Below are 18920 nucleotides of genomic sequence, written 5' to 3'. Positions count from 1 at the left end.
TGCTGTTTGATGCTAGACATACTTGTACAAGAGTGCGTGATTGTTGTGTGCGCATGTGAGAGAGAAAGAGAGTGTGACGGATAGATGAGGGGGTGCTTACCAAAAGCAGCATAAAAATGTTACATAAGATATAATCTCTATACTCCCTCCATCTGTCCCTCTGTTTCTGGTCTCCAATTGAGATGCTTAGGTGCAATGACCGGAGCAGCCAGCAGGCGGAGAGTAGATCAAAATACGGTAAACCTGCTGAGTGACAGGCGTGTGCACGTAATTAGGCCAAACCACAAACGGATTGGATGTGTAACCCGAAGAAGCCTCTAATGATGAGCTAGCTTTGCGATTTAGCTTTGCTGCTGTCCCATTAAAATCTCACAATTCCAATGCTGTCCCTATTTGACTGCAAGTTTACTCAGTGTTTTTTATAAGTGGCTTACGCAACATTAACATGCATCAAAACGTTGTTCTCAAAATGTGCTTCAAACTTGGGGAGAAAGTTGGCCAATTTGTCACATTTTCTGAAAAATAACTTTATCATAATACAAGATCTTCATTTGATGCTGCAAGCTCCACCATCATCTTCTTTGAGCCACGATGTTTCGCAGTCTATCTGGGTCAACCTTCATTAAGAATTTAGCAACCACCAGTGAATCGAGGTGCAACATTTGTAAAAATAAATAAATAAATCTGACAACAAAAGCCCCTTACCCGCCTGAATTTTAAATGCAACAGATGTTCCACTGTTGTTGTTTTTTTGCCAAATGTTACCATGTAAAATGCAGAGCTCCAACAGCTTCAGCATTGCATTAGTACTTTGTCTGTTAACATCTGTTGTCTTTGTCTTCTATGTGTCAGCTTGTGAAGTTTATTTAGTTTTCAAAACATCTCAAATCTGTATTTATTGCTCTGGGCCATTTAAGTTACTTTGGACTCCTGGGAGAGAGGATTGGGTCACAGGGGACAAGATAAATGGGTTCTTTATAAAAGAAAGCCTGAATAATGATGTTGGTGACTAGTATCTGAGCCCGGTAGCCTACGTCTTCTTTTGGAATCAATATCTCTGTTGAATCAATTACACATGAGGTTTAGCAGAGGTTTCCTGCTGTGTACCGAATCAGGAAAACAAATAAAGCCGAAAGACAGATGAGACAAGCATCAGGATTTAATGGGTCTGATGCCCAGTGCCAGAGTAGCCAGACTCTAAAGACAGTGGGAAGATAAAAGGATCGATAAAATTAAAAAGGTTTCTCAAAATAAATATCATCAAAAACAAGAAACACAACAAAGAAAAGATCCATTGAACATCAAATTATTCTGAACAGTTAACAATTACCTAAGATAGAAATGAAAACAATGGCGAAAAAAAGGATCAATGTAGCAAACTTTTCAAGCACCCCTGGAAAATCAAAGAAAAATTGCAACATATAATTGTCTGTTAACTACCGTTACTCACCATACACCAGTAGGGTGTAATGATCGGCAGCACGTCCATAGTTGTTCTGGGCCTGGCACAAGTACGTTCCGTTGTGTGATTGGCTGAGACGGGAAATCTGAAAGGTGGGGCCGGAAATCTCTGCCCTCTCGGGTAAGGTGTCATTAATCTTGGACCACTGAATGTTCCTGGGCCTGATGGGAAGGAGACAGAGAGAGGTTTAATGTTTAAAGCGCTGCAATGATATGTTGATTAATTGACTTGAATTTAAAAAACATGATTGTTTAAATAATTTAACAAAGAAAAATGTTTCCAGCATCTCAAAGGTGAGGATTTAATGCATCCCTCTGTTTTATATGACAGTGAACAGAGTATGTTCCCAAAAAACATCATAAGGAAGGAAGCACATCTCAGATTTGGAGACAAAACACTCACATTTTCACATCCTGATACTTAAAACGATTGCTAGCTGTGGCCATTCAATTTAGAACTCCAACCTTAAAAAACTTGACCCTGAGTCAGCTTCACATAGCCTCCCACATGTACGCACACTCATATGCAAATATCCAAAGATAAAACGGCTACAGCATAATGTTCAACCTCGACTGTATTCCATTACAGTCTCCATACAGCTAGTTTTTCTATTACCTCTACAATTATATTACAGTTAAGTCTCAGTGGAGAGACTGGTCCAGGATGTGTTATCTTGGCACAGGGGTTGGAGCTATGGGAGACCATTAGCTTTCAAAACAAATAGGACTCCTGATAACTCTAGTTAAGTTGTCCTATTCACATGTTTGGTCTCTTTACATGTAGACATGTGTTACATGTAGCTGCTAAGGGATTGTGAAACCTGCATACACCGCAACAACTACATCTCTAACTAACACCACGAGTAGAGTACTAGTCTTAAATACGTTTAGTAAAACCTGAGGTGCTAAATTGTATTAAAAATGAGGAAGTGAGAGGAGACAAGGGATTGAAGCGCAGGCACCGGGGGATGCTATAAAAAGAAAGGTGAAGATGGAGTGTAAAAAGGTCCACATGGAAAAGATGACATGAGAAGAAGGTATAAAAGGAGCTTGGAGAAGGAGCCAATGGCAACAAAGGGCTGCATCCTGACAAATTATGAGATGGATGGTCAGAGGGCGGCGATGGTGTGAAAGGCTTGGCAGGATGTAAAGGAGGCCAGATGAGAGAGAAATAGGGTGTCAGATTTTGTGCAGAGTGGAGACGAGTAGAAAGAGTGTTAGTACAGGTAGAGGAGAGACATGAAGGGAAGGAGCAGGCAGACAAAATGAATTGGTCATGAAAGACTGGAAGGCATAGCAGACAGGAGGTGCAAGGATTACAGACATCTTGGCGAACAACGCTGTGTGTATGTGTATGTGTGTGTGTGTGTGTATGTGTGTGTGTCTGGCAGAGTGTCATGGCTCATGCTACCCTGGCCAGATTACAATCCTGACTCATCTGGGTTTTAATCCCTCAGGACGTCTAATTAAACCTCTTTCTTGCTTAGTCACACACACACACACACCCCCTCACACTCATCCCACACACACACTCTCCCTGTTCCTCTCTTTCGAACACGCACATATTTAAGTGTACTCCCACACACATTAATTCCTTCAAACGCTAACACACGAGTAAGCAGGCAATTAAGCAAACGACAAGACATTGTCTCCATCTCGCCTCCTAATAACAGACAAACAGTACCCCTCCACCAAAAGGAAGTGGCATATAATTGGTCATTAATACTTAACCGGTAGTTAACAGGGCCAGAGAACAAACGGGAGGGCGACAAGGGGACTGCAATGTGTGTGTGTGTCTGTGTGTGTCTGTGTGTGTGTGTGTGTGTGAGTGGAGTCCAGCATGAGATGAGGGTCAGAGTCCAGAATGGCCTGCTGTCCCATCTTTCACTGTCACGTTCGCGTGAGTGTACCACACAAAACCACACACACACACACACACACACACACACACACACACACACACACACACACACACACACACACACACACACACACACACACACACACACACACACACACACACACACACACACACACACACACACACAGTCCCCAACCAACCGTTACAAAGCTTTAGTGAGGCTATAGCCAATACGCTTCTCAGCCAGTCCTCACTGTGGGATTTCATTTAAGTCATCACACACACACACACACACACACACACACACACACACACACACACACTCACACACACACACACACACACACACACACACACACACACACACACACACACACACACACACAAACTTTGGCTGAGCACTTGGGAGTTTTAGTGGACTTGATGCCCACAGACAGACGGACCATCTAGGGGAGGGTTTAAGAGCTTAGGACCCAATACCCTTCTGGAAAGTGCACAAAGGGCCGCGGACACACTAGAAAAGGCTTTGTTTCAAGCTGGCTCTTAAAAGTGTTGACTGCAGATTGGGTTTAGAAGCTCTATCACACACAGAGTCACACACAAGTCTATGATATGTCCACATTTACACTCTTCTAGTAGTCTTGCTTTGCCAGACCTTCCTCCACAGTGCTACAAAAGAGGGTCTGGCTAGTCCACATAGCATTCTGGGATGGGAGAAAAACGTGCTGTCGTTTATTGGCATTTCTTTAAACCAATCACAATCGTCATGGGCGGTGCTAAGTGCTGCACGGAGCCCCAGTGCCGATGCAAAATAGCCTCGGGAAGGAACTTGTTTTGTCGGAATGTGTACGTTCAAAAGTTATTTTAGTCATGCAACAGAAAACTCTAGCTGCAGAGTTACCCTGCAGAGATCTGAGGAGCAGTTAACCATAGTCCTCATAAATCCACCGGAGTTTAATAAAATCCCAACACAAAGAAAGCGTAAAGTAGCAGACATCCGGACAAAAAGAGTAAAATCCGGCAGAATTTCCATCGGCAATGGAGTAATCCTGGGAGTGGAACTCTTCTAGTAACCTCTCTGCCTTCTTCTTAAGCTCTTTTTTCTCTCTGTCCTTTATGCATTAAATTATGGATCAGGTGTTTTTTATCCATCCGTCAAACATTAAATGTCAGGTGATACCACAGATACAACTTTTCTGGTTGTGATCAAACGTAGCACACCACATCTTTGGCACTATGGTGTCATGATAACAAAAATATCCTGATTGGTTTAGTGATACTGGAAATTTACATGTGATATATTAGACACCCTTGGTTTGACTTTAATTATAATTCAAGGGATGATGCATTTGGGATTACATGGCCCAAAGGGGGCCTTCGTCATATGTAAATGACAGCATGTGGTTGCACTTCATTTTGATAGTCCATTTCTTAAAAATGTCCTACAGAAGAATTGATACAAGGTTGCTGTTCAGTTCTAAGGATGGTTTCCTAGAACGAACCAAGATATCTTGCAGTAATTATAGGAAATATAGTGAAGTTGGAGGAGATTAGTAGTAGTTGGTAATTACTTGAAGTTTCCAAGAAAGGCCCCTGGAATAATGTGCGATGGTAATTATATAGAAAGAGGTCAACTTTGTGTTCATTTCAACAACACATAATAAAGAGAGATCTCTTGTAGGCAGCTGGCTATTTTAAGCTGGAAGAAGCTCTCACAATATTTCCTTTTTATCTCTTTGAAACCTGTATTAAGGGCTGATAAAGCGCATATGTTCTCCGTATAGTGATGCCCTGCTTTACTCTCACACATTTGGTAGCCATCCAGGAAAACGAAGATTCCACAATAGCTAGAAGATTTGTTTGTGTAAGGTGGATGGTAATTACTTGGGAGATAACAGCCTGGTCTCACAGAATTCCGTGAAATGATCACAAACTGTTAACACTGCATTACGTGGCGGTGGCACGGAATGTGTGAAAATTCCGTGTGGCCACCACAGAAAAAATGGCAATGTAAAGTCAATGAGAAGCTGACGTAGCATTAGGAGCGACTACGGTAGCTAGTAGTATAAAAGCCCGAAAATCGGCGTAGGGAGGTTGTAGGGGTGGTGGATGGGTCAAACACAGGACTATCACCAAGGAAACCGGGGATCGCGTTCCGCGTGTCACGTTTCCTAAGCCCAATCGTAACCGTCCCGTTCTTCTTTTCCTAAACCCAACCGTCCCGTTGTTGTCATGGAAACATAAGCCCCCCTAAGACCTTTTCCTTAACTTAAGGGGCCATGTTCATTTCACGGAATTCTTCCGTGGGCCTATCACGGAATTTTTTGCAATTCCGTGAAACTGCCACAGATTTTGAGTTAAGGGGCCATGTTCATTTCACGGAATTCTGTGAGCTCAGGTTGGGAGATAAACAGTATATGTAATAAAGCTGTCTGTGTGATATTCATAGATCATAATTGATTCATCTCTCTGGCCCATAAATCAAACTTCTGGCAAACAACATGGGTACATCTCACTCTGTATATGTGTGTTTAGACCCTAAGAACTATTCCAAACTGACCTGCTGCAGTTTCTTTACTTTATCGTTAGTATTAGTTTCATATATTTTTTATTGTTGTTGAAAATTGCTCTGAGAACATACAAAGAAACTTTAACATATACTTTAACCTCATCAGTTTACCTGCGACTCTCTACAGTCTGTGGTCATAGCAAGGATGGCCTTTGGCCTTTGTAATCATTCTAGCTTGCTGAATTCAAGCTTATTCTACATTTATACTTAACCCTCAAAAGACGCACCGGCAAGTCCAAGCAATGTTTGACAACACTCGTATTCAAAAAGTGATATTCAATTTTTTTTATTATAGACATTTATTTACTATTGTATTGATATATTACACTACTTTTGTGAACCCAAGACTTTTCTAAATTCATTTCAAGCACCAAAACAATTGAGTGTAGGTTTGTTTTCACAAGTTCACAGATTTGAGAAATTTCAAAAAGTGAAAATCAACTTTTCAGCTTTAGGACCAAACTATCTCTTTACACATTGCTCTGGGACAAATTTGGGCCTCACTCTCAGAAAGCTGAACTGAACTAAAGCCAGCACCAATATTACCCTCCAAACTGATTGCCAGAATGAAAATAGAGCCATGTAGCCTTGTAGCTGTCTGTGCGGCAATCAGCTGTTTAATGAAGTTATCCTAAACCCAAACAGGTTCACGTGAATACTTGCAGTCCATTAACATTGTGTTTTAAAAATGTTTAAAGTTTGTAAGGGTTGATGTTGAACTTGGCAACTTCCTGCATGTTGCCATCAATCAAACACTTTCTGTGTATCCTTAAGCCGATTTGTCAGGACTCAATGCAGCTTTTCAAGCACAAACGCTTTGTTGAGACAAACCTTTTATACTTTCTAAATGTTTTGTCAGGAATTCATTATGGAACAAGAGAAACCGCATAAACACACCGCTATGACAACCCAAAATAATCCATAAGCAGTGTTTGTGCCAGCTGGTAAATGTGCCAGTTTCATATCTTGTTGAAGGTGAAGATAAACGATTCCATTTCTTTTTCAACCCACAAAAAGTCATCAAACTTCCTTAAACACTGATCTCAAATATATACGTACACTGATCTCAAATATATATTATTTTATTATTATTATATATATTGTTTATGTACAGTATGTGTGCATGCGATCGGTACCACCACATTATCAGACTCTATAGGGACAAAATTTGTGTCATTATGTTGAGTGTAAAAGGAGGGCATAAATAGCATTTACTGAAGGCCCAAAACAATTATAACACATGTACACACACACACACACACACACACACACACACACACACACACACACACACACACACACACACACACACACACACACACACACACACACACACACACACACACACACACACACACACACACACACACACACACAGAGGGTTCCCAGTGACAGAGCAGGTGAGGCTGAGCGAGTCGCCCTCTCGCAAAATGCCAGAGGGAGGAACAATTCTCACTGTTGGTGCAACTGTGGGGAGAAATAAATAAATAAATGAGTATACATGCGAGAGAAAAAACAAGGACGGCATAGAAAATGAAATGGATCAAAGGGATGGAAAAGACGCGACAATCAGAGAGGACAGAAAAGAAGATTTAGAACTGAGAGACAAACAGGGAGCGAGGGAACAAAAAGGAGGAACAAGGGAAAAGTGAAAACGTGGCAGGAAGAAGGGTCTTTAACATCTGTTTCCAAGGCAACCAGCCGACAATCCTACGGTTGAGACACCTGTTATCATAAGCAGCCCACCGCTCCAGCAGCTGCTGTACTGCACTTGCTTCAGTAACAGAGCGATGGGAAGCCAAATCCACGCTGACAGTTGGTCATTATTACCAGTTGTCTGGCTGGAGGAACCACCAGCTCGCAGATTGATAAAACTGTTGAATATTAATCATTGTGATCTATCAACCAACATTAGTATACATGTGGCAAATCAATTGTACCCAATGACTGATGCAGAACAACTTGCTGAATATGAATAATATCACCAATGGTAAATATTTATATATGCCTGTGGAATGTTTGACTATCCAAGGTTATTTGACATATTATGGGATAAGAATCATATTGAACTGTCAGTAATACTAATATGAGAATAGAACAAATTGAATAATTGAGTATGTGTTGCCTTGTTGAATAGCATCACAGTGACATTGGAGGAGAAAATGAACCTCATCGTAGTATTGATGTATCAACTAATGACTGAAAATCTCAATCTGATGCCTCTCGATTGATTTTACTTTGTTTTCTGAATTTAAAAAGGGATTTGCAGACAAAATAAGACAAATAAATATCATTATTAAAGACTAATCGTTCCTGCGCTGTAAAAAAGGGAACGTTTTGTTTGTCCCCACAACAAAAAAACAAAAAGACAGAAAAGTCAAAAGTAAAGTAATAGAAGCAAACTTAACATGTTTGATGGGATTAGAAGCAGAGGACATGGATTTACATTTCAAATTCATTAAATTATGCATTTCAGACATTTCCAAGGATGTAACCTAGATTATAGCTGTCTGACATTTTCGAGATTAATCCTACTAAAATATTGAGAATTCATCTTAAATTAAAAACATGGGTCTATCTGAACTTTTTGCCCTGAGTGAATATTAGACTTAAGCCAATTATAAATTTAAATCTCGAAGTAGTCACTGTTTGCTTTCGCCTGCCTCAAATGGACGTGCGTGCAGGGAAATTCACAGCATACCAACCTGTGCAAACAAGCCAGCAAAATCAATCAATCCCAGAACAGTACAGGGATCATTGCACATACTAATGTGACCCAGGTTTTCTCAGCTGATGTTGGTTAGCTCCCTAAACCACAGGCCAGGACCCTAACCTGGCTGCAGGCCTGTTTCTGCTAGCTCTCTGCATGACGAGATTTGTATGTATTAGGTTTTAATGAGCACAGGTCTCATACAGGGCATCTTTGAATATCACTGTTAAAATCCTGGACTGTGTATACATGAGCTTCATGAGATTTCCACCATTTGAAAAATGAGGCTGCTACCTTGACAAAATGATAGTCAAACACTATAATGAATAGTACTGAAGGAGCAACTTAAGTGACAGCCACACAGATGGAAAAATCAATGTTTTTTAAAATATTCGGCAATGAACGTAATGTTACTTCATTTGTTGCCAAGATGGATAGAAAGCACTTTGATATTAAGTGCACACACACACAAACACACACACACACACACACACACACACACACACACACACACACACACACACACACACACACACACACACACACACACACACACACACACACACACACACACACACACAAAAACACACTTTGACTGTGACTGAAGGAGAGACTTACAATACACATCCAGGCGATAGTGTCGAATCCTCTTCTGCCCGGCGAGTGCTGGGTGGGACGCCTCGCAGCTCAGCGCCGCCCCGTTGTCTTTCCTTTCTACCGGGATCCGGATGGTGCTGGACACGCTGAACGTCTTCGCGTTGTCCTGCTGGGACACCACACCTGGAGAGAGAGAAAGACGCGATGAGATGAGGAAAGGAAAGAAAACAGGTGGGGTGGCCAAAAATCAAGCTAGCAGCCAAAACATTCCTGTTTTCCCTCTTTCCCTGCTGAGACATCACACCTATGGTGGGAGAGAGAGAGAGAGAGAGAGAGAAGGGAGGATGGAGGGAGTAGAAAGAGGAGATTTTTAGAGGAGAGCACAGAGGTGGATCGAAGAAGTAAGTAGACTGAAGAAGTTTGAAGAAGTTAGTGACTGATGAATGAGCTTTTTACAGCAGCACCAAGTACAGGTAGAGGGAAGGATGGATGGTCGGAATATAATAAGAGAGAGAAAAGAGAAAGCAATTTGCATCTTTATTTCATGGCAATTATGAGCAGCAGAACTGTTTGTTTGCAGATGGCAAATCAACTGAATATTGTGTGTGCGTGAAAGAATGTGAGACCGAGATGAGGGAGAGAGTGAATATGCATAACTGAATTGAGATTTTAACTGAGCCAGACACGGCGAGAGAGGGGTGTCAAAGGAGCAGGGCGGGAGAAGAAAGGCAAAGGAGAGAGGGACTCATAGACGAGAGACAGAGAGGGCAGCAAAACGGGCATGACTGATGGGGTAGTGCGGGGAGGGGGGCGAGGAGAGCTGCGGCGAGTCCAGACATGAAAGAGGACGATAAGAGTGCCAAGCCAGATGCAGAATGGAAGACAGATGCAAGAAGAGACGAGGAGGAGAGACAGAAGGAGGGAGGATGAACAGTGGAGTGATATGGTCACGTATTGGGAGTTTGTGCTTGTTGAGGCAGAATACAACAATATTACTATTACTGCGCTGAGTTTTCAATTATTGCCGGCGAGCAAATGAGAGCAGGCCCAATTGAAGCGTGAGAGAGGACAGCGGTGGGTGCAGATGAGCAGGAATAAGGCAGCGTTGGGAAGATAGTGTCTTAATTAGAGAGTGCTTTCCCATATCTGTTGGGATCTGCCTCCAACCTTTAGTGTCACAGTTCATTTAGCTCAGGGCCAAAAGAGAGGGGAGGGGTGGGGAGTGAGGGGAAGGGGTTGGAGAAAAGAGGAGTGGAAGTAGGATGAAATGAGATGAAACAGGAGGGAAGAAAAAGAGAGTAAACAGGAGGAGAGGGGAGGAGCATTAGCAAAAAAAGATGAGAAGAGAGAGACAAAAGTGTGGCCCCTCTCTGTCTCCTTGACTCTTAAAGCCCTTTGCAAGATGAAGAGTGTCACATCTTTGTCACCAGTGAAATTGGTGGGGAAAAAGAAAGAAAAATTTGATAAAAAGAAAGGGAAGGGAGCAAAGTAGAAGGACAGACAGGGGAGAGACAGAATGACAGTGACAGGCGTGTTACGTAGAGAAAAAAAAAGGGAAGAGACTGGATGAAAGAGACGTTTAGTGTCAGACAAAAATAGCAAGTAAAAGAGACAACGGCTGACACAAAGTTTGAAAGCGCAAAATATTGCTTAATGCATGTCCCAAAAACTGTTGACACCAGATTATCGCACACTATTTCTTCTGATCCGTGTGAGTTATTTTAGGGCGGTGAGTAAGAATTAATGAATAATGCAAACCATTTGACTGCGATTTGTACTTTTAAACAATGCTTAAACAGCATTGTTTAAAAGTCAGTGATGAATTGAATAAAAAAGAATAGCCATAAGCCTGAATTAGAGATGCTTTGCATTAATGAGTCTCCAAATTTGTTGTTTGTGCTCAGTCAGTTGAACAAGGTTTTTGAGGAATTCAAATCAAAACGTAGCATTCTACACAAATGCTGATTTAACGGCAAAGTGCAAAAAAGTTATTTCTCAGGGATTAAGTAGACTGAAAACAGGGAAAGGATCAGTCTTAAATGTATTATTGAGTGAAGGGCCCCTTTAACTGGGAGATAGATGGATTAATAGATCAATGCAACAGATTTAGCTCACAGATTTTATCAGAAGCAAAGAAGTAGGGAGTTAGATGATGGTGAATTAAAAAGTGTCTCTTTGTGAATGTGTGAAAGAGAGGTAGAGTGAGAAAATGGAGTGTTTGTAGCATCTGTGCTTTGGTGTACTTGTCAGATTATGTCCAAATAAAACACATTTGAAATAGAATTTTAAATGGGAGAGCATTTAGACAGGGGGACATGTGCATCTGTTTTGGTATAAAGAGAATTTGACTAGTGGATGCATTAAAAAGACAGCACTGAAAATCTTATACTTGCAGTTGATGCATGCCTTCTCAACACATAAATCAACACATGTAGATATTTACTTCTATGAACTTATGTCTCTTCCTCGAAGGAATGGAGACAGAAAAGTGAACACAGTTCACATCTCACCAAGTGTGTTTGATCATTTGAAACTACATTGTCGCCTATAAATATTGCAAAGAACACTTGATCAAAATCATGGAAACAGGAGGAGAATAAAGACTTTAGCAGCTCCACAGCCAAAACCTTAATTTTCTTCAGCCATTCATCTTAACCTGCTCTCATCAACTGATCCATCTGCCATTTCCTCTGTCAATCCATCAATCACCCATCCATTAATCCTTTTATTCAGCACTTATTTTGTGATAATATCCACCCATTTCACTTCACCTGTCCTATATCCCCCCCCATTAGCTTCCTCATTTATCTCTCATGATCATCAAACCGTCGTTTTCGTCCATTGTCAGCCAGGTACCTGGTATCTCACGGCCGTTACGAATCCAGCGCAGGGTGGCAGCCGGCTTGCTGCGCGGCGACATACAGGTGAGCTCCACCTCGCCGCCCTCTATGGCCTCCTGCTTCACCTCCACCGTGGGCGTCTCCGGTGGCACCGAAACTGAGAGCGTCGCCACCTGGTGGTGCGTGGCATCCGTGTAGAGCTGGCAGAAGTAGCCGCCCTCATCCGTCACGCTGACGTTGGTCAACGTGATGCGCACAAGCCGCGGGGTGAAGAGCACCATCTGGAAACGGTCGTCCTTCAGGGCTGGAGGTGGACAAAGATAACGGCAGGAGTAGAAGTGGCATGGAGGTGGGGGCGGAAGCGGGACAGCGTGGGATGGGGATGTTGGAGAGGAGGGGGAGTGGGGAGAGGAAGACGAGGTGGGAGGGAAAAGAGGGGAGGTGTGATGGTAGAGAAGATGGGGGGTGTAAGTGACAGGAAGAGAGGCAAGATCAAGGAGAGGGAAGGTGAGTACATCAGTCATTGGTAGAAAAAGCACACTCTCTCTGTGAAATGAGAGTAAATTAAAATAAATGCTAAATACTTTATTCATGTGTAAAAACAAATGGAAAACAACAACGGAAAATATTTTACTCTGGGTCAGTGTAATTGATTAATTTTTTTCCTAATGCTTCAGGGACAGACACAGAGCATTAAGAATTGTTTTTGTCATGGTGCTTTGCTTGTTTGAAATACACCAAATATGCACACGAGCTAAGACTCATATTAAAGAACTTGTTTTAATACACTTTACTGGCAGGCTTTTTTGCTTTATTTTAAATTTGTTTTCAGATGAGAAGCACCTCAGGAAGGTTCACAAGGGGGTGGGGGTTGCTCATTGACAGACCATTTATGCCTGTGTAAACCTAGCAAGATAATGAGACTGAATTGGCATTTTGTTTCACTACATTGTGTTCAACCTAGTCGTTTTCTGTTTCCGGAAACAATGCCCTAACCAATTAATAAGTGATGTATCCGTCCTGCCGAAGCAGTTCACCTAGGGATGCTAGTGGCGAGCAAAGTCAATTACCGATCCAGTGGGTTACTGAGGTAGGCATGTGAACTAGCTGGCTCGGCGAATGATTAGCCTAGCTCAGAGTGGGTTAGCTCACTTGAATGATAAGAAAGAGATCCCTCCAATCGGTATTATCAGTGACTAAATCATCATAGACAAAGGCTCTGGTGGCCTGTCATTTTTGGCATTTTACCTGCCCCACACTAATTGGCTTGGTTCTTTTTTTTTCAACAACTGTCCCTGACCACAACACTAGTCCTACTTGAATTGCTAGAAAATCTTCCATGTGGCCAGTGATTCAGAGGTCTGCAAGGAGCCATGCTGATGCAAAGCTGCACCACCTACAGGGAAGGGATATCAGTTCAGACCTATAGCTGTAGGTTCGCTGATGTTGCCACTTACTGGCCAAGAAAGTGACAGTTGCTGGAATTGCTTCTACTTTTCTTGCCGATAAGGGCACAGCTTAGATTGACTACAAGTCCAAAGTTGCAGGGCGGAAAGTGCTTTGCTTTGTTGATCTGCAGTTGAATGACATTGGCCAGGCCTGGTTGAAGACACTTCACATCAATAACACCATGTATCTGTGTTAATGAATGTCTATAGTATATATTACTTTTTCTATTTATCTTTGAAAATACAGTACATTTACTTTTCTGCAGGCATTGGCAAGTACATCATACAAGTGAAGTGAAGGGCTGCTTTAATTGAGTGGTATAACATTTTCAGCTTTGGAATCAGTTATTCCTTAGCCTCAAGATAGTTTGTTCTGTATTAGCAAACATTCAGTTCTATCTCCCACAGTCTGGAACGAGAATAGAGTTTTCACCACCCTCCAATATGTGATGTCACTCCCATGGACAGCGCTGCAGAGGAAAAACGGCAAAACATGGGAGAAATAGTGACTGTGACAGCACCCCAGACGATTTCTGCTCTGGAATTGATAGTGCTGCTAAATCTAAAGCTCAGTTTGATATAAAAAAGTTCAGACAGAGTTTGCAAAGTCAGTCTCGATGAAGCAGCTCTAGGCTATACATTAATACAACATAACAGATGTCTTGGTTCACTCATTTCCAGCATTGAGAGAGACTGTTGTTCATTTTCCCAAGCACTGATTGGACTATCCTAAAACCAGAATGTATTCATTCAATCTCTTTGTAACTGCCTGTTTTATTCCTCTGTAAGCCCATTTCTAATTGGCGTCTGGCATTTTTATTGTTGATCTTATTGGGTTTTAATCATAATGGTTTTACTCTCTGTGAAGAACTTGGTAACTCTTTTGAAGACAGCTATGCAAATATAGTGCTTATTGCACAACCAAACATGATTTCAGAAAAGCTTTTTAATTGAGTAGTGCTGTCTTTGATAGCTTGGTTGACACCAGAGGTGGGTCTGGGCAAGGTTCATTCGCAGCTCATTTCCAAAGGGGCGTCACCAACGGACGGCGCTCAAATGCCTCTGGGCGCACTGGATAGTCCTTCAACCAATCAGACCAACGATCAGGGTGACGTGGCAGCAACAGCGGCATCAACGGGTTGCTGTGCTTTGGTGGCCGTCATGTTGAATGTAAACAAAAAGCTGCTCGCCTCGATTTGGAAAAATTGGAAATGGGCTTGAATGGGCTCCTGGCCAGACTGACTTGCAGAGCAAATCTCAAATTTGCCTGAAGTTCATCAGGGTTTTCCCAGGCTAGTCCTTTGAGTCAGTGAGGCTAAATACTATAATTGTTCACAGTGTAAACTTTGTACAATTCAGAAGATGAAAAATAACCAAAGATTGGAAACAAAGAGTAAAAACACTTTTACTATCTTTCTCTCTTTTTACGTTCAATCGTGGACCTCTAGACCAATGGGCTACACCTGCTTACCAACCCCATAATGCACATAGGAGAAAGAAAGGAAAGTACAGAGAGGATGAGAAGAGTTGAATGTGCGACACTTTTCCTTTGGTTTCTCAAGAAAGAGTAGAATCAGTGGTAAGAAAAAAATTGATAATAACAAATAACACTAATAACAGCCTGTGGGTGACACTGGCTCGATTCTCATTCAAGACTTACTTTGTATCGACTTGATTGTGAAATCTCTCCCTCACCCCCCCATCTCTATTTTACCCTCTCTCTTCACTCCTTTGTGTTGGCTTCGGCTTACGTAGGGAACAGCAGACATTACCCTGATGTAACAACTGGCCATCTTGCAGCATAATTCATCACAACACAGATACTAGAGTATAGATATTGGCTTTGTGCGGGCATGTGTGCCAGAGAGAGTGGAGGAGAAAGAAAGAAAGAAAGAATGAATGAATGAGAGAAAAAGTCTAATATAGCTCCATAATGCGACAGGCGGGAAAAAATAATATAGATAGAGACAGAAATCCGCAGGGCACTGAGAGAGCGGCCTGGAGCAATGTAGTAAGTCCACTCTTCCTGGAAGTACACCCCACTAATCGCTCTACCACACCCCCAACATTTCCCCTCCACCGGATGGCAGCGAGAGCATTGTGAGCTATTCCCCACAGATAGGTAAATCTTTTTTCCCCTCTATGCACTAAATGGCAACTAAATGTCAGACTTCTGTTCAAGTCCAATTTCACCTTTATTGTCCTATCTCATTTGCATGCTGAGGAGAGTTGGCAATAGGGGGAGAAAGAGAGATATGGACCACTGAGGAGAAAGGGTCCATTTGGTTAGTTCCACTGCTCTATTATAGCTATCATTCCCCACAATCTCATAAAACACACCCCTGGCTGGTTGCTCTCCTGCAAAACAGGCAGCCTAATTCACAGCACTTACAGCAGCGCCTCTATTTGGGCAGTTAGTGTGGAATGGCTCGGCACAGACAGGCCTCAGTTTGTTAGCCTGATATCTGGGTGCCAGATGGGCAATAGGCAGAAATGGAAGAGCCCTACAGCGAGTGATGGAGCAAACTTGGAGGTAGAAAGAGCCAGAGTGAGATGTAATTCAAGCTCCCAGAAAATGTCCCCAACGAGGCTTTTCAGTGCTTACGTGAGCTAAATTAGTAACAGGAAGCCATCTATACTTTATGCCTTGCCTAACCTTTGGATCATTTCCCAGTGATGTCTCTCTCCCCATCGCCTGACGCTCCCTTGTCTTACTCTCCATGTTGCGGTCTTTCTTAACTGTCATCTCATCCTCCCCCACTCCTTTCTTTATTCCTTCTCATTTTCTCTTTCATTCTAGCTTTCACATTCCGTCTTCCTCCTCGCTCTGATTAGGCTTCATCGTGCTTTCCAAACGGTGCAAGTCCATGTCTTGTGGGAGAGCATATGGGGCGGCTCTGTTTAAATACTTAATGGAACTTACCAGCAGTGCTGATCTCATAGAATTGGGGGGAAGAGTTCAAAGTAAGGCTTCCAAAAGCAGCGACCTCTACTACCCAATTAAGGCCGCTCTGTCATCGCGGAGACTAACAAGTGAAGAAAAGTTGTGTAAAACTAAAGTATTTGAATGCTGTACCAGTGAACAGTGAAATCAGCTCTTTTTTCTTCAGTAATTTAGTCTGATCTTGGCGTACTGTTCCAAAAATCTTTAGTGACTACTGCTTTTTGACAGAGACTGTTCCTGAGGAGAGTGTGGGAGTCTTGATTGTTGAATCAATGTAATTACAAGTGCTAGAAGTTGTAATGAATAGACATGTGAAAATGTGTTTTCTTTCACATATAGAAATATTCCACAAATATAGATAAATATTTATGCCTTTTAGTCGCAAGGTTTTGCATTTATTTTCGGTGGTTAAAAACACAGGTTCATGTATGTTCAAGCAGTTCTTGGACAGTTTGAGAAAAGTCTATCTTCATATAAGCTAGTGTGTGAAAGTTTGACTTCTCCTTATAATGTGGAGGTTTAACTGCAGTTCTGGATCTGGCAGACAATCTTTTTTTTGCCACTTTCACAATTCATTTCTTTAACTATGCTACTACAGTTGAGGATGTCAACCTACAACACACAACTAGCACTTGAATTAATTTGCCATTTTATATACTGGAGAGATGATGAGTATGCAGCCATGTTAAGGCTGTGTGAGACTGGCACTTGCATGGTCCTTGCAGCGGAGGAGTTCTTTATCTATCGCATGCTCAAAAAGCCATAAGACAAATACAAACACTGTAATATTAGGAACAAACATTTATTTATTTATTTATTTATATTTTGGCCATCTGATGCGGTTGTCAGTTCTCTCTCAACTCAATTAAATCAGATTAAACTGAATTAATGAATCACAGCTCAAAATATGTCCTGTGTAACAGTAGCAGAATGAGATTAAAATAATAATGTGTATCTTAGAAACTACTTTGGAACTCAGCAACATTCAGCAAGAGCAGCTTGCGTGAAGTTAGCTCAGCACACAGACTCTAAGAGTCTAAATCACGCTGGGAAAATTAGCACCTGTCACAAAACTACAACAGCAGAACAATGCTTTTCAGAATCGTAACCATTCAAAACTATTTTCGGAGCAGCATGTCAGAGAGACTGAATGGGCTAACCATTCAGTCTACAATTTGTTTATTGATCATGCAGTGCCCATGTTTTTTGTGTGCATGTTGTTGTTGTTGTTGACATGGGGCAAAGGGGGCTCATTCACAAATCTTCCACAGCCTATTACTGGTAAAACTAGCAGCTGCTAGTGGTTTAGCATACTGTACAAATAATTTTTTAACCCTAACCAAAGCATTCATTGGGTTGTTAGGTCGACGTGGTCTCTTAAGCTTGAACAACTAAAACTATTTGAATATATTCATATTCACCCCCTTGCCTTTAACTCTAACAGTTATAAACCACAATTTTACACCATAGCCTTAAGCCTCAGCTAACGTCTTAAGAAGTTTATTATATTGATTACGTAGGGCATAAATAACTATTGCTAACACAAGACATAATGCCAAAATTTTGCTCCAATTAAGCTGCCTTACACAAGTTTCAAAGGCAATGTTTTATTCTTGATCGTTCTTTTGCTCAGAGGTTTCCTAGCAGCACTAACAGAAAAGCTGGCTAAGGTGGTAGCTTTTGCTATAATTAATTAAGAAAAAAGTAGTGTTTGCCTACCCCGAGGACCTCAATAAAATCTGCATTCATTATAATATTGGTTACAATGATAATTTGCCATAACGCCGCCTTTAAGAAAACGTGATTGCCAAGGCCATGCTCTAATGAGGAGCAGTAATAAGTTCTGATCTCATCGCAGGGGTTAAAAGTGGATTATGCAGAGAGCTTTGAACTATGCTTTTAAAACAGTTAAAGCAGTCACACTGTTTGGGCAGAGAGGAAAACCATCATCTAAATTAACTCTGGGGTTATCTGACTTTTTAATGTGGAATCGCTTCAAAGGCAAAGTGAGGACATTTGCAATAAGAAAAATGTTAAGTGCAAGTGTTGGTGAGTCATTGCTAATGTTTTTAAAAGACTGGCTTCAAATGGAACTGAGGTCAAATGCATAAAAACAGATAGATTAGGTTTGTCCGCAGAGACAAATGTGCACGCAGCTACACACCTCGCGTGCCGTTAAAGAAGAGGGTCTGCCGGCGGGGATTCTGGATAACCACGATTGATCCATCGTAGTTCTGCAGGCGGCAGGAGATCTGGGCCGTACCTCCCTCCAAGACGGTCACATTCTCCGCCTGCACCGCCTGACAACGGGCTGAAACAGAGAAAGATGAACGTTGATATAGTGATACAGAGGGTGGGCGATGGAGAGGACGAAAAAGAGGCAGAGAAGAGGAGGGGGACAAATAGGAGGAACAGATGCGGAGAAAATGATGTTCAATTTGCACTGCGCTTGAGAAAGAACCTTTCAAAATTAGGTACTTAAAGCATCCT

The 18920-nt window shown here is 41.8% G+C and overlaps 1 protein-coding gene across 5 annotated transcripts in view; it reads right to left on the bottom strand.

The window, feature by feature from the left end:
* cadm4 (cell adhesion molecule 4) overlaps nt 1-18920 on the bottom strand; it is a 147322-nt gene that overhangs the window by 9712 nt on the left and 118690 nt on the right. For all 5 annotated transcript variants that reach the window (XM_028581715.1, XM_028581714.1, XM_028581717.1 and 2 more), the window contains exons 2-6: nt 18595-18741; nt 12055-12342; nt 9220-9381; nt 7268-7358; nt 1451-1623 (exon numbers count right to left, since the gene is read on the bottom strand). In XM_028581715.1, the coding sequence (XP_028437516.1) occupies nt 1451-1623; nt 7268-7358; nt 9220-9381; nt 12055-12342; nt 18595-18741 (861 nt within the window). The remainder of the gene's footprint in view (nt 1-1450; nt 1624-7267; nt 7359-9219; nt 9382-12054; nt 12343-18594; nt 18742-18920) is intronic.

This window comes from Perca flavescens, chromosome 6, assembly GCF_004354835.1.
Source record: "Perca flavescens isolate YP-PL-M2 chromosome 6, PFLA_1.0, whole genome shotgun sequence".
Classification (NCBI taxonomy): Eukaryota; Metazoa; Chordata; class Actinopteri; order Perciformes; family Percidae; genus Perca; species Perca flavescens.
This window is presented reverse-complemented; position numbering and strand designations above follow the sequence as displayed.